The following is a 15904-nucleotide window of genomic DNA, read 5'->3' as shown; positions in this document are numbered from 1 at the left end:
TACTTTTGTTAATGTTAAACTTCAGTTGCCAGCTCTCAGCCCATCTCCTCAACTTTTCTAGATCCTGTTTCAGCAGCATTCTGTCATTAGTGTCATTAACAACCCTGCCAACCTTTGTATTATCTGCAAACTTGGACATTAAGCCTGTTTTTAGTATCCAATATCAGGCTTAACTTATAACATCAATATCATTAATAAACTGAGAAAACAAAAATGGACCCAACAGTGAACTCTGGAGGACTCCACTGATAACATTAGTCTACGAAGTGCAGTGTCCATTGATTACCACTCACTGTCTTCTCCCACTCAACCATCCCATCCCTTTATCCATAGCAGCAATTTGCCTCCAATGCCACACTGCTCCAATTTGTGCAGCAGTCTTCCATGTGCAACAGTATCACAAGCCTTTCTAAGGTCCAATCTATTCTTCTTCTTCTTTAATGCTGCCGAATGGCGTTTGCGACTTCGTTTTGATATTGTTCTCTGTCTAGCGCTGCATGTAGAATTTGTGCTGTTGTCATGTGAAGCCAGGTGTTGATGTTATCTAGCCATGCCATTTTCGGTCTGCCTGGGCGTTTCTTGCCTTCGATCTTTCCCTCCAGGATGAGTGGTAGTAGGTGATATTTTTGTCGGTTCCTAGCGATCTGACCTAAGTATTTGCATTTCCTGCTGATGATGGTTTTGAGCAGGTCCCGTTCCGTGTGCATGTCCTGCAGGACCTGTGCGTTGGTTATCTTGGCTGTCCACGGAATTTTCAGCATTCTTCGTTAGAGCCACATTTCGAAGGCCTGGAGCCTTTTTGTAGTGGCTGATGTTAGAGTCCAATCTATGATATCAAAATTATTCTTTGTGACCACATCATAGTATCTGATCAAATTGGCCAGACAAGACTTCCCTCTAACTAACCCATGCTGTGTCCAAGCTATAACTGAAGTCTTGTCTAGATGATCCTGCAGTGCTTCTTTAACCAGTGCCTCCATTAATTTCTCTGAAACAGAAGTTAAACTAACAGGTCTATAATTACTTGTGTTGCCCTTTGATCCTCCTTTGTGAATTGGGGTCACATTTGCACATCTCCAGTCAATGGATACTTCCCCTGAGTGCAAGGAAGCTCTCATGATTATGGCTAAGGGTTTACTTACTTCCTTTGCTGCCTCCTTTAATATAACTGCATAGATCCCATCCACCCCAGGTACCTTTCTTAGGTTTAACTTCAATAATTTCTCCATCACTTTGCTCTCAGTTATTACAAAATCATTTAATTCCCTGTTAGAGTTTGATCCATATCTGGCCCTCTCCTTGAATAACTCCTGATGTGTGAATGTAGTTGCAAAATACTCATTTAGTTTGTTCGCTTCCTGAGTTGGATCATCAACAGTTGAACCATCGATATCAGGTGGACAAATCTGAATTCATCCCCTTCCTCCTAGTGTTTACATAAGTAAAGAACTTTTTGCTGTTTTTCTTTGCTTAGGATTTCTCATAATTTGCCTTTGCCTGCCTAATCTCCTTTGTGACTTGGTTACAGACCATCTTATATCTATCATAGGCTTCCATGTCACTGGTTAATTTATATATATCCCATGCAATTTTCTTCTCTGCCACGTGTCTCATTAGTTCATCTGACATCCACTTAGGCCTAAACCGTGAACAATTTTTCTTAGTTGGTTTGAAAAGCCTAGTAGCTTCCAAGATTAATTCTTTGAATGTTTCAAAGAATTAATTCTTTGAATGCTTCAAAGAATTAATTCTTTGAATGCTTTGAAACCAAAAACCCTTCCCTTTACCCCTAATGGTTGTTACCTCTTTGAGTAAATCCCACTTCAGCACACTGTGATTATTGCCACCTAGTGGTTCTTTTATCTGCAGATTCTTAATGCATGAAGAATCTGCTACTGATAATCAGATCAAGAGTATTACTCCCTCTATTTGCCTCCAGAGCAAGCTGCAGTAGAAAACAATCATCCATTAAATTCACAAAAGCCTTGCTAGTGTGAGTGACCAATCCACAAATTCCAGGCAATATCTGGGAAATTAAAATCCCCCATTATAAGCACTCTGATTTACTTGACCACTCTATGTCTCTGTACAGTTGTTTATTATACTCATCAGAGTTATTAGGCCTATAACATACTCCTATTCTCCGATTTTGCTTTCCCAGTGCTTATGTCACACCAAACTGACTCGACACAGCACTGCACTGTATGCCCATGCCGACTGGCTCTACTTCCTTGGATTTTATGTGTTTCTTAACTAATAGCATAACCCATCCTCCCCTCCTGTCCTGTCTATCCTTCCTATACACATTGTACTCTCAAAATTCTATTTCTGAATTCCTTATATCTGTGTGACATCACGTCTCTTATTATTATTATTAGCTACATGGTGCAAGGAAGCCTCAAATTTATTTATCAAACTCTTAGCTTTGGTGTACACGCAAGTATACATGCACCGGTTCCTATTCTTAGCTACCCCAACAGCCCATGTATTTACTTGTTCCGGAAAGACTCCCAGCACTCTCTGAAATCCTCTATACCTTTTTTCCAGGCTGCTGCTGATTCCAATAGATGCAGTACAAGAATCACTTTCACCTCTTCCAGTGGCTACTGTTAATCTATTAGTCCATGTATCCACCCAAATTAGCAGTTTTCCAAGCCACCTAACAATATCATCACCTCAATATCATCAGCCAATATTCTTGTACCCTTACTATTTAAGTGTATCCCATCCCTGTAGAAGCAGTTCTCTCCTATTAACAAGAAGGCTGAGAAAAATTCTACCCCTTGAGCCTTGCACAATCCCTCCAGGGCTGAAGTGATTGACAAGGTGCTCATCGTATACTCCCTAATAACGAAACAGGCCTACGCGCTCTGGATTCATTGAGGAATTTATTGTAGCTTAAACACAGAGCGTACAGATAAAGCAGAAATATATGAGCTTTCGGCTATATGGTAGCCTTCGTCAGAATTGACGAAGGCTACCATATAGCCGAAAGCTCATATATTTCTGCTTTATCTGTACGCTCTGTGTTTAAGCTACAATAAATTCCTCATACTCCCTCCTATCGTGTCTGGGCAGAATTGTAAACACTTTCAAATTCAACCCTAACTCGTGGCTTTTTTCCAACATTGAGCTGTACTTGTTAAGTAATTCCAATGTGTACAACAATATCACCTTTTGTGCCCTTAAAAGATGGTATCTGGTCTACAATGTCATCAACCTTTGCCCCTGGCAGACATACGCTGTTCCATTCCACCTCTTTGCACAATATGTTTCCCGTTGCCCTGACAATAGAGTCACCACAACTACTATTTCCTGTTGGGACCCTCGCATTCTGCCTTGGGGGTTGTCGCTGTGTTTCATGATGTTCAAGTGCAAGCTCTGGCGTTGATGTGGGCAGCTTAGAGCTTGATGGGTCTCTCAATTTATATCCTTCAAGGGCATCCACTCTGTCCTTCAATCTCTCATATAGGCCCATAACAATGCTGAGTTGGCACCTGATTTCATCACACTCCTTACATTCTGCGCACACAGAGACATTCCTCTTGGCAATCATTATCAGCCATTTTTAATCCACTGCAGGATGAAGGCCTCTCCAACAACTTTCCAGTTCCTTCTGTTTTGAGCACTGGCCATCCATTTACTACCCAAAAACTCATGAATTTTATCTATCCATCTCTGCCTTTGTCTTCCTGGTTTTCTTCTAGCTCCTCTTGGGTACCATTTTGTTATTTTCTTAGTCCCTCTCTCATCATGTCTTCGAGCTGTGTCCTGCCCATGACCATTTTAGTTCTTTAATTTTGATAAGAATGTCCTTTACTTGAGTTTGTTGCCTAATCCATGTGTTTCTCTTCTTATCTAACAGTCTGATTCCCAATATAATTCTTTCCATTCTTCGCTGTGTAGTTCTCAGCTTCTTTTCTATTCTTTTGGTGAGTGCCCAAGTTTCACTTCCATAAGACATGGTGAAGAGTATACATTGTTTCATTATTTTACTATTCAGACAAACTGGGATATTGCTCCTCAGTATGTGACTATATTTCCTGAATGCTATCCATCCAAAATTTATTCTTCTCTTCACTTCCCGCCATTTATCATTATTACAGCTAATAACTTGTCCCAGATAAGTATATGACTCCACCTTTTCAATTACTGCTCCTTCAATCATTATGTCCCTTTCTGTGGCATACTTGTTCATCATTACTTTTGTTTTAGCCATATTCATCTTTCCAAAATCCTTAGTAACTCTGCATAACTGATTAAGATTTTCCTCTAATTCTTTGGGATCGTGGCTTATGACCACAATGTCATCTGCAAATCGTAAATGATTTAAGTACTCTCCATTCACATTGACTCCTTTCTGCGACCAGTCTAATCTGAAAGCTTCCTCAAGGGCAGCAGTAAACAACTTCGGAGATATTGTGCCTCCTTGTCGAACTCCTTTCTCAATTTTAAAATTGCTATTATCTTTATCTAGTCTAATAAAGGAGGTAGCGTTCTCATATATTTTCTTCAAAATCATAATATATGGGGTATCTATGCCTTGTCTTTCCAGTGCCCGAAACATTGCCGTATGCTGTATGGAGTCAAATGCCTTTTCATAATCCACAAATGCCAGGCACACTGGTATTTTATATTCATTAGCTGTGATATTACGTGAAGGTGATCCGTAGTTGAGAATCCTGTCCTAAAGCCAGCTTGCTCTTTCGGTTGATTCTCATCAAGTATTCTTTTTAATCTGTTAGTAATGACCCTTGTGAACAACTTGTAGACGTGGGATATCAAGCTAATTGGTCTGTAATTTCCAATTTCTGATTTATCTCCTTTCTTATGCAGCAAAACTATGATTGCATTATTCCACTGCTTAGGCGTCACACCTTTTCGAATGCACTTTGTGAAGAGCCTTGCCAGTTTTTGTGTTATGTCTCTTCCTCCCAATTTTAACAACTCTACAGTAACTTCATCTTCCCCCGGGGCTTTCTGATTCTTCATTTTCTTCAATGCATGTTCTACCTCATTAGGAAGAATATCGGGTATGTCGTATGTGTTACTAATTTGCAATCTATCTTCCCCACTGCTGGCATCATACCCTTGCTCCTTGTATAATTCTCTATAGTAGTCTTCTGCTATTTGAATTATGCCTTCTCTGCTGTTTATAAGTACACCATCGCTATTCTTCAGTTTCAGTATCATTTTTCTGTATTACTGCTCATGGCTGCTGATTTAAATCGTTTGTTTTCCCTTAATGCTTGTTCTACTTTTTTTTGTGTTAAATCTTCTTATGTCCTCTCTGAGCCTCTTTCTAATGGCTTTGCATAACTCAGTATACTCAATTTTCTCCTTGTCAGTGTTTATCTTGCTCTTCATTCGTCGCCTTCGGTTCACATGACAAGTGTTTCTTGACTAATTTTTTCTTCTTTGGATTTCTTTTTCCCTATAGGTTTCTTGGGCTTTATCACTTTCAGAAAGTTGTGCTATTCCTCTTCGATATCTTGGTCCTTAACAGTCTGCAGAAGTTCAAACTTGTTCTTAAGTGCCAGTACATATTGCTGTTTCTCCTCTTCTGTTATCTCAAAGACCTTTGTATTATTTACTCGAGTCAGTTTTTTCCTTTCTTTTCTTACATCTATATCAAGTGTGCATCTTACCAGTCTGTGATCACTTGCAACATTTACCTTGTTCAGGATGGTAACATCATTCACAATATATCTTCTGTTAGCGAGGATGAAATTGATTTCATTAGTTGTTAATCTATTTGGACTCTTCCATGTCCATTTTCTGTTCACCCTTTTCTTGAAAATTGTTCATTACTGACAATCCTCGAGATTCTGCAAATTCCACAAGTCTTTCAACTCTCATTTCTTTCACCAATTCGAAAATTTCCCATTGTTCCGTTTCTGCACTGTTTTGTCTTTTTCCAACCTTAGCATTGAAGTCTCCCATAATGATAGTACAGTGGGTTTTCTGCTCATCTAGAAGACTCAATTTCATTGTACATTTCCTCAACCTCTTCATCATCATGGCTCGATGTTGGTGCATAACCCCACGGGCTCATATCTGGTGAGTAGGGGCTTGGCAAACCCAGAGTCCTGAACTGGATATCATCATCCTTCTCTTTCTTAGTGTTTCCTCTCTCTCTCTCTCTCTCTCTCTCTCATGGTAACTCGGGAATTACTTTTGGATGGTGCAGCATAAGCCCCAGGCTTCCTTGCATCATATGGCTAATAGTAGTAATAATAAATCATTATAATCTTTAGCTTGTACCCCTTAGAAATCCTGAGTATTAGTCTTGACACCCTTGGTGACGTACTTTTGAATTCCAAAATGTTGTTTTTTATATCTTTATGGACCAGAAAGCCAATTCCACCTTCACTCTTTTCACTGTTTCCATTGGTATACAGCAGATTTCCACTTGATAAACTTATAAGTGATTCATTTCTTCTTCTTGTTTCGGCCAAACTGATGATATTCCAATTCACATTTTCTAATTCCTTTTCCAGCTCTAATATCCTGTCTTCACCAATGAGAGATTTTACGTTGTAACAGGCCAAGTTCTGTTTCTGTGCATGGCAGCCTGATCGTACCCAGAGATTCTTAGCACCCTCTGCTTCCACTCTGATTCTCTCGCTGGCGTAAGAGGAGGAGTGAGAGCTGCTGGGGACTGAAGGCCATCTGTTTCATCATGCTGTCATGTGCTGAAGGGTTTGGTCTCTTCCTCTTCACGCTGACCAGGCATCTTGAAGAGAACCACTCTACTTGTTCATTGCCACCTAAGTGACGTAACAGGGCTTACCATCGAGAAGGTGTGCATGAGTGGATTTTAGGGAGGCAGGCCAACCAGACTTCTCCTAAATCTTCTGTAATAGAAAGATATTGGATCCATCGGTGTTTTAGACTGAGTGTCTGATAACACACAGAATGCCCATTCCCCTCTGAGTGTCCCCCCCCTTGGCAATATCATGTCCCATTCCTGATTGTCCCACAAACGTTAAACAAGCAGTACATTTCAAAGGGCTGTGATTCAGAGGACAACTGTCCCCTTCAGTTCTCTCCTGAGCCACAGTACTCCCATTAGTTTAAGCCTTTTGATTTGCTACTCTAGTAATGACTTCGATTCAATTTCAAATAAAATTTCAATACAAAAATATAACCTTAAACTTATATCCCAATGAAATTATAACACTATATATATATATATATTTCAGTATCGAGTGTTATCTCCAAATTACATTATATTACTTTTGTATCTCCTATTAAGGTATATGTATTTAGTTTAAAAAGTACAATTTAATTGACAATGAAATTTAATAAGATTAATAAATTTTACTGATTAATTGATAATACTATACTATTCTATACTAAACTAACAGATCTCTAATACAGTGCTACATGTTTCGCTGTCTAGTTTTACATTAAACCTTACACTATCTAGTTCAGGATATATGTTGTATCGTATAACAATGGTGGCAAGTTACGACCGGTAAATCTATGGACACTAAGTATTAATTAACTTTCAAAATCGTGCTATCGAAATTCAAAATAAATCAAGGAGCTTGACTAGGTCTATAAGCTACTTATAGACAATAATTTAATATAACAATTATGTCAATAAAATGGCTAAATATAATTAAAAACTTAGCGTTCACTGGAGCTGCAAAAACTTGTCCAACACGTGAATTGGATAACCTTACCGATACTAAGTAATAACCTGCAAAATCTCTGTCGAAGGTCATGAACTAAGTATTGTAAATAGGGATATAAAGCTACTTCTAGAAAATAAATTAATATTCCAATTGATGTCAATGTGGTCCAGGTTATGTGTCCATCCTTTCAGACCATCTGCATCCATTTGTGGTCATCATGCACCCACAGTACAATGGACTCTTCCAGTAGGACAATGCGCCTCCTCACAAAGCTATGGTGGCTAGAACATGGTTTGAAGAGCATTCCGCAGATTTTACCACTATGGAATTGCCTCCCCTTTCACTGGATATGAATCCTGTGGAGCATCTTTGGGATGCTGTGGAAAGGTCTGTTTGAGCTTTCGATCCTCCACCCAGGAATGCGACTGAATTATGGACAGCAGTGCAGTAAGCATGGATGGAAATACCTATGGAAAGCTTTTGTGGACTCAGTGCCTCACCGTGTGACTGCCTTTATCCTAGTGAAAGGTGGGCTTACCATTACTACAGGGTTTCTTAACCTGGTGCTCACAAGCACCATTTTGCTGGCCGACCGGGCTAGCCGAGTGGGTAAAGTACCTGCCCGGCAACCCAAAGGTCGCGGGTTCGATTCCCGCCTCGGGCTTGGATCAAAGTACTGCAAAAACCTTGGTAGGTGCAATATGGCCACAGAAGCCGATGCGCCAACAACTACCAAATCAAAAAAAAAAAAACATTTTGCTGTTCAAAAAATAAATTTTGCTTCCTAAAATGGGTGCTCATGAGCACCTTCGATTAAGCTAAAAAATTATATATAAATTTTTGTATTTAAAAAAGGTGCTTTAATCTCAAAAACAGTCGCAGTTTGACACTTTTACGGTATTCTTAAAAGTTTTTTTATTAATTATTGTCCCATCACCACCAAATACGGAGAATGCGGAAAGGTCAGAGAATAACCACCGCATATTCCAGGAGCAATGTGGCCTTAGTTGCTAATGCTCCTAAAAACCAAATAACAACAACAACATATTAATTATTGTAAATTTGACATTGATTTAGTAAGAAAAATTTTTACAAAATACTTTGTTGAGAGTGTGATGACTGTTTCCACAGACTGAGAATACTGTTTTATGCGATTCTTACTTTCTGGTTTTAACAGGTTAAAACAGGTTTCTGCTGGATTTTGCTTAGTTATTCTGCTGCAATAGGTACCGTATATGTATAGTGCTGACTTTAAAGGTGATGAAAGTGTTATTGTAAGAAATCTTTTGATTTTGTGTGCAAATACTTAAATGTATTTTCTTTTAACAGAATTAACTAAAGTTACTATACCCTTTCAAAATGGAAAAGTTTTTAAAAAGAAACCAAAATGAATGTGATGAGGAAAAAAATTATGCATTAAAGAAAAATTAGAATGTATACATTTCAATTCTCTTGGGAATGTGATTATTTGGTAATAGATAATAGAATGGAACTGGTGTAATGCTTATTATGTCAGGCGTGTTTGGCTGGCTATCAGAAATAGAATTGTGAAAGATGTTACCAAACATACCATAGGAATTTTCATTAGCATTAGCATTAGTAGAGGCATATGATGCAAGCTTATGCAGCATCAGCCAAAAAAAATCCAGTTGAGCCTTAAATTTATTTAGATGGAAGTCTGTTCCGCCAACTAACTACCTGCTGGCTAAAGGCAAATTTCCGGACATCTATCCTACATCTGTCTTTCCTCGATTTGAATTTATGCCCTCTCAGGTGATTATTCTGAGCAAGGGGAAGAATTCCATCAGCATTGAGCATGCTCAAGGCTTTATACACCTCTATCAGATCACCTTGCTGGTGCCTAGTCTCCAGACACTGTAATTTGCAAAACTTAAGCCTTTCTTCGTAAGAGCAACCCTTTGTTCCATTCACCTTTTCCCAAATTTAGTGATATTAGAAAAGCTAAACTTCAAGAAGAAAAAAAGAAACTTGAAAGACAGAAAAATATTTTAAATTTAGGTCAAGCTAATAGTAGTAAAGTGTTAGCAAATGAAGTTTCATTTATTTAATCAAATATAATTGCAAAGAATTCATTGTCTTACAGTAATAGTGAAATAATAAAAAATTGTGTAGTGTCATCATTAGAAGTGCTTGCCAGAAAAACGGAAACTACCTTGATTAGCTCTACCAAAAATATTCCTTTGAGTAATGTTCGAGTAATAAAATGGCAAATATAATATTCAGTGAATTATTAGGAAGAATTGAAAGTTGTCTATTTTTTTTCACTGGCACTTTATGAGTCGACTAATGTTTCAGTCATATCACAACTCATGTACTTTGTTCGTTTGATTGAACATGATGCAGCTGTGAAGAAGATTTTTTGGCTATTTTTCCGCTTACTGGTCATACAACTGGAAATGATGTATATGACACACTTATGAAATTCCTAACAGTGCACAAAATTGATCTGAGTAAACTTGTATCATTTGTTACCTTTCTTACACATGAATATTAAATGCCAATTTCTTTAAGTGAAATAAGGTTAAAAAAATAAGTTTTCACCTGATTTCACTCAAATAATATTCAAAATTTTTTTCAGCTATTTGGATAACTTGAATCCTACTATAATATTTTTTCACTTGTGCAACAGTCAACCTGGTCAATGAACATAGAAGATAAAAACTATATGAACTGGAAAACTCAACCAAAGCAGTTAATTCATAAAAAATAAAAAAAAATTCCCATAACAATCAACAGATTTTTACAGTATTTTATTTTTCTGGAATAACTTACACAAATTCAAGTCTGACTTGCTAACCCACCTTACACAATGCTTGAGTAATAATTTTTAATATAATTTCAATAACCTTTTATGATTAGGGTCACCTTTAATAAAATAAAATGCTGGAATAAGTTAATTTTCACCATGCTTCACCTGAACACAGTATATGTGTGCACTGCTTAGCACTACTCCTCTCCCAGACTTAGTTATATCTTAACTTACACATATGTAAAATGTCCAACTTCACTAACTGCTGCTGTATGTTTACTTTCCAGGATCTGTGCTTAATATTTAAGGAGCCACTTGTAGATGCTGACTATACTACTGAGAAGCCTAATCAAAGGATTTTGTCCCTGCAGTTCTTGGTTGAAGATTTTGTAAATGCCTGTTGCTATCACATGTGGAGTTGTATCATCTGAAATTTGCAATATTTTTTAAAAATTTTATTGCAAAAATATTTATTGTAAATTTTTTTGATACTGACTTTTTTTAAGAAGATACAGCTTATCATTATTAATAATGTTCAGCCTTCAAACTCTGTACATTCCTCTCACTCAGTCTTTAGATATTCAGTTACAAAACTTAATGATAGTAAGTGCCATCTGTGTTTACAATGCATGATTGCTGCCCATTTAATTAACAAGATAGATGAAGCTGATGTTTCTGAAATAATATATTATTATGAAGTTGCATTGCAGACTTCGGTTAGATGATCTAATAAAATTCCCAGAAAATGCATAATATATCTACACTTGCATATTAATGGAAGCAGAGAAGATTATATAATTTTTTAAAGTGCTAAAGTTGGTACATGTGCCAACTTTAGCCTTGCCATCTGATCTAGACTGTTGTATATAAAAGAAAATTCTCATGGTTATTTATGATCATGGGCAGTTATTTAAAAGTGATTATTGTTGTTGTGACAGTAACAACAATAATCACTTTTTTTTTTCCTAAATAGATTCAAATCTTCATTGATATTTGTGAAAGGTAAATCATGTTTGATTGGTAATATCAATGAAATATTAATATTGCATAAACAGCATTTCATGACCTTTTATTATATATATATTACCAAATCAAAGTTACTCCAATTCACATGCTATAAATGTGAGCTTGCAAAGTACGTGTGAGCTCACAAGGGTAATTTTGCTACATTGGATTAGTTCAACTGGAAGAATTCTTTTAGGATGTGAACTTGCTACACAAGAAGATCATAATTTTTTGCTATCAAGAATATAAGAAGTTTTATAATCATTTCATGGAGTGGCAGTCAATCAGATATACCTCTAGTATGTCATTAGTTTGGTTAAAAAAATTACCCTTCACTTTATAACGTAATGCTATATTATTATTGTAATATAATACAATAGATGTCTTTATTTTCTATTATATTATTATAATAGAAAAAGAAAGACATCTGTTTTATATCTGATGATAAGTTACCATATATACTTTATATGTGATTTGAGAATTTACAACTTTTCTGTTTGTTAACAATTATTAACAGAATAAAGCATATACATATATACTGGTATGCTGCACTCAAAAATGGTGTGCAAAAACATTTGCTAAATACTTGTTTTTGACTCTGCATATAATTGCTAAGTTACCTATTAAAATTTAATATTTCCAGTATTGTCATTGTGGAAAAAAAAAAAAAAAAAAGCACAAACATTACAAATTTAATAAATTGAAGATGTTCTCCATGATGTAACAAACAAATGCCAGCCAAACCTTTTGGAATATTTATGCAAAGTGTTTTTACACATCGTATATCAGTGAAAATAGAAATGCCAGACTGAGTTCTTAAATAATGTGAAATGTTGTTTTAACTAAAACTGATTATAAAATATTGACAGCTTTGTTTGTCTAAATATTTACTACTAGTGATTATAAAATATACTCTTTCCCTTTTCATTTGTGTCTCAGATAAAAAAACAGCAGTAATATTACTGTACTGAAACACTATTAGTGAGGACCTGGAAATATGTCCTCACTAATAGTGTCCTTTCTTTTGTGATAATTCTATGTTAGAATTGCTTGTCTAGCGGGAAGTTATTTTTCCTTCCTCCTCCTCACTTAAAAAATTAATTTTGATAATTATTTTTAAATAAATAAAATTAATTTTAGAAATAATTAACATATTTTTGAATTTCATATTGGGTTTTGGCCAAACCCATTATAAAATTACAGAATTATATGATGCAATCACATAGTACACTTATGGACGTGAGTTGTGGTGGTAATCAACAAACAAACAGAATGATTTTTCTTAGAGAGAGAGAGAGAGAGAGAGAGAGAGAATCAAAATAAAGGCTGAATAAATATAATAATAGTATGAATTAAATTGAAAATGTAGAGAAACATGAAAAGATTCAATAGATAAGAAAAACTACTGATAATGTTTTTCACCTCCTTATCATATAATTGATATAAAATTAAAGCTTCAAAGAGCAACAATGTAAAGACCAATTCCATTAGATCTGACGTGAACAGTTGTACAATTTTTAATCTATAAGTGTACATTTTCTTTGGCAACTACAGCACAAATGATATTAATTTTTTGTATATGTGTGAACATAGAAGTTCTCAAATGTACATAAAGAATATAATGAAATGTACAGAACTGCACTTAAGTGCAGTGCATTGTAAAATAAATTTTAGCATATAAAAAGTGGTCTTGCCTGGTTATTGCAGAGGAATAGACAAAAAATAAGTCACAACCTACTTCCTTCTTCCACTGCTTTTATCTCTTGTATTAGTAGCATGAATTTATTACCTAGTAAACTAAGGAAATCAGTTTTTTGATTAGGGGGAAAAGCATTGCTTTTTCCTCTATGCTCCTGCCAACAAATATGTGCTTTTCCAAGCAACAATTGCATGATTTCTGTCATTTTTCTTGGGGCAGGGAGACCATTTGGGTCAGTTCTTGGATTTCAGCAACTTTTTTTTTTTTTTTTTTTTTGTTTATGAACTTATACTGCAGTACAGCTGAACCTTTATTGTTCTGGAATATGTATGCCTATATATGACTTAGTACCTTTCCCAGTTGCATTTTTACATGCATTCCTGAATCACCGCTTTGTGATGTCATGGAGCCTAGCTTACTTTCCATGAGCAGTTTTTCTCACTGCTGTTGGAGGAGGATTTCATTATTTTCTTGTGTGCATTTCTCTCCTGGGGTTTCATGACATAAGGGGCATGCAAGGCATTTTCTTTTCATTTCCATTTGTTTTTCAATTGACCCTCGAACAACTGGAGCAAACAATCTCTACATCATGTTGAAACTAACATTATTTAAATTCTTTTAAATAATGTTAGTTTTCTGATTCTGATCAGATTTCTGACTTCCCGCAGTAATTATCTTACCCTTTGTTCCCAAAGGGTAACATAATTACTCCCTCCGGGACGGATTAATGAAGTTTCCAGTACTTCCTTTTGACTAAGAAGAGCAGTTTTAACAGATATAGGAACAATGACCTTATATCCTTCATCATTATTAAACAATATCAAAATTTTTGAGAGGAAAATACTTTTTCCTAAATATCTGTTAGGTTTCTGGCTGGAAAAGACCACCTCATCATTTATTAGGATTAGCCATGTGGTGCAAGGTAGTCCAAGGCTTTTGCTGCCCCAAACAAAAATAAATAAATAAATAATACCAAATAAAAAATAAATAAGAAAATAAACTATGCATTGATTGCCTCTTCACTTAGGTACCCCCTACCCAATCTCTCAGCCTCAACCACCCATGGAAGTAACTTATTCCATTCATCATTAGCCCATGGGCTAAAAGAAAATTTCCTGCAATATAATTTTAAACCTCTTCCCCTGTAATTTGAATTTATGGCCTCCTAGTTCTGGATTCATTTATAATAGTGAATATTTACCCTCATTCATATTACTTTCTCTTCTCAGAGCCTTGATAGTGAAAGTGTATTTAGTGTTAAGCAGCACCAGAGATTTTCCCCCATCTCTGTGTTGCTTTTATTGTGGGTGTGCAGTTCACTGGATAGGCCAGAGATTTAAGTGTATGGATATCGCATACGTGTAATGTTATGTGCCATTGTTCTTCTGGCCATTTAGCCGCTGGATCCCTGCTGAGGCCCAATGTTGCCCAAACTTCACCTCGTGCAGGCAGACCAGGTACCCAGTAGCTTTGAAATTACTCTGGCAGGTCCTGACACTTAATTTCCTGAGATTTCAGTGGCTAGGACCTAAAAAAAAAAAAAAAAAAAGTTGAATTTTCACATAAAGACCAAAATTATTGGCAAACAGAAATTTGGACGTGTAGGGCATTTGCTTGCATACAGATAGAGTGGAGGGGAGACTAAAGACTGGGGGAAGAGACAGAAATATGGGGTCAATAGAGAAGGTGACTACAATAGGTGTCAGTGGGGGCATGCTCCACCAGAGGGAAAAATGGAGGTGGCAGTCTTGATAGTATGAACCAGAACTCTAATGCTTCTCAGAGCCTTATACAAGTGTCAGTTGGGTCTCCTCTAAAGTGCCTAGTTACCAAGCTCTATAGTCACCTATTTGAAGTCATTTCTCTTCTGGTCATCCTTTTGCCAATCTTATCACACTTTGTCCTTCTTTTGACCCTTTCAAGAAGTTCAATGTCTTTCTTTTAAGTGCAGTTACTGTACTTGAATAAAGTGTTCCAAGTGCAGTCTTACAATTGCCTTTTACTGTACAGTGGAATTATGAACTTCTATCTCTACAACCAAATGTTTGACAAATCATCAATATGCACCATGGGCCTTCATTGCCATCCGTCTAACTGCTCTTGCAACTTTATGTCTGAACATATTGTAACTCCAAAATCCCTTTCTTCTTCTACTGTTTTTAATTCAGCCCGCCAAATTTATAAGTTATTTTGAGATTGCTATTTTCCAAGTATTTGACCTTGCATTTTGCTGCATTAAAACAAGTCTGCCACTATTCTGACCATCCCTGAAGTCTACCTAAATTATCCTACAAATGTGTTGCTTGGCAATCATTAATTACTCTATGATCTGCAAATTTTGACATTCGGCCCCTATCCCTTGTTCAATGTCGTTTCAGAGAATCAAAAAGAACAGTGGTCATTCCAGTATAAATCCTTGGGCACCCCCACTTCTTATGTTAGCCTGATCTGAATCATAACCATTAATTACAACCCCCTGCCTCTTACAGTCAGGGGGGTTGTAATCAATCATTTAAAAAATCCACCTAAGGATTTTTTAAGTGATTCCAACATGTTCCAATTTAAACAGTAACTTCTTGTGTGAGACTAGATCAAATGTTTTACTGAAATCCAAGTAAACAGTGTCAAAATTATTACTATAAATAATTATCTATAAATTATTTGCCACAAATAGATATTTTTGATGAGTTTCATTCTTTAGTTTAACAAACATTAAGAAGCAGAGAGGTTAAGATATTTCTTTTAATGGTTTAGGTTGCTTTTTACACCTTCAGTCATAAGTGTTTC

The 15904-nt window shown here is 36.2% G+C and overlaps 1 protein-coding gene across 1 annotated transcript in view; it reads left to right on the top strand.

The window, feature by feature from the left end:
- LOC150086960 (KICSTOR complex protein SZT2-like) overlaps positions 1-10844 on the top strand; it is a 1378951-nt gene extending 1368107 nt beyond the window's left edge. The window contains exon 63 of the mRNA XM_090372336.1: positions 10701-10844. Coding sequence (XP_090228462.1) covers positions 10701-10844 — 144 coding nt within the window. The remainder of the gene's footprint in view (positions 1-10700) is intronic.
- The last annotated feature ends 5060 nt before the right edge of the window (positions 10845-15904 follow it).

The sequence above is a fragment of the Mastigoproctus giganteus genome, chromosome 4 (genome assembly GCF_048544385.1).
Source record: "Mastigoproctus giganteus isolate SK-2022 chromosome 4, ASM4854438v1, whole genome shotgun sequence".
In the NCBI taxonomy this organism is placed as follows: Eukaryota; Metazoa; Arthropoda; class Arachnida; order Uropygi; family Thelyphonidae; genus Mastigoproctus; species Mastigoproctus giganteus.
This window is presented reverse-complemented; position numbering and strand designations above follow the sequence as displayed.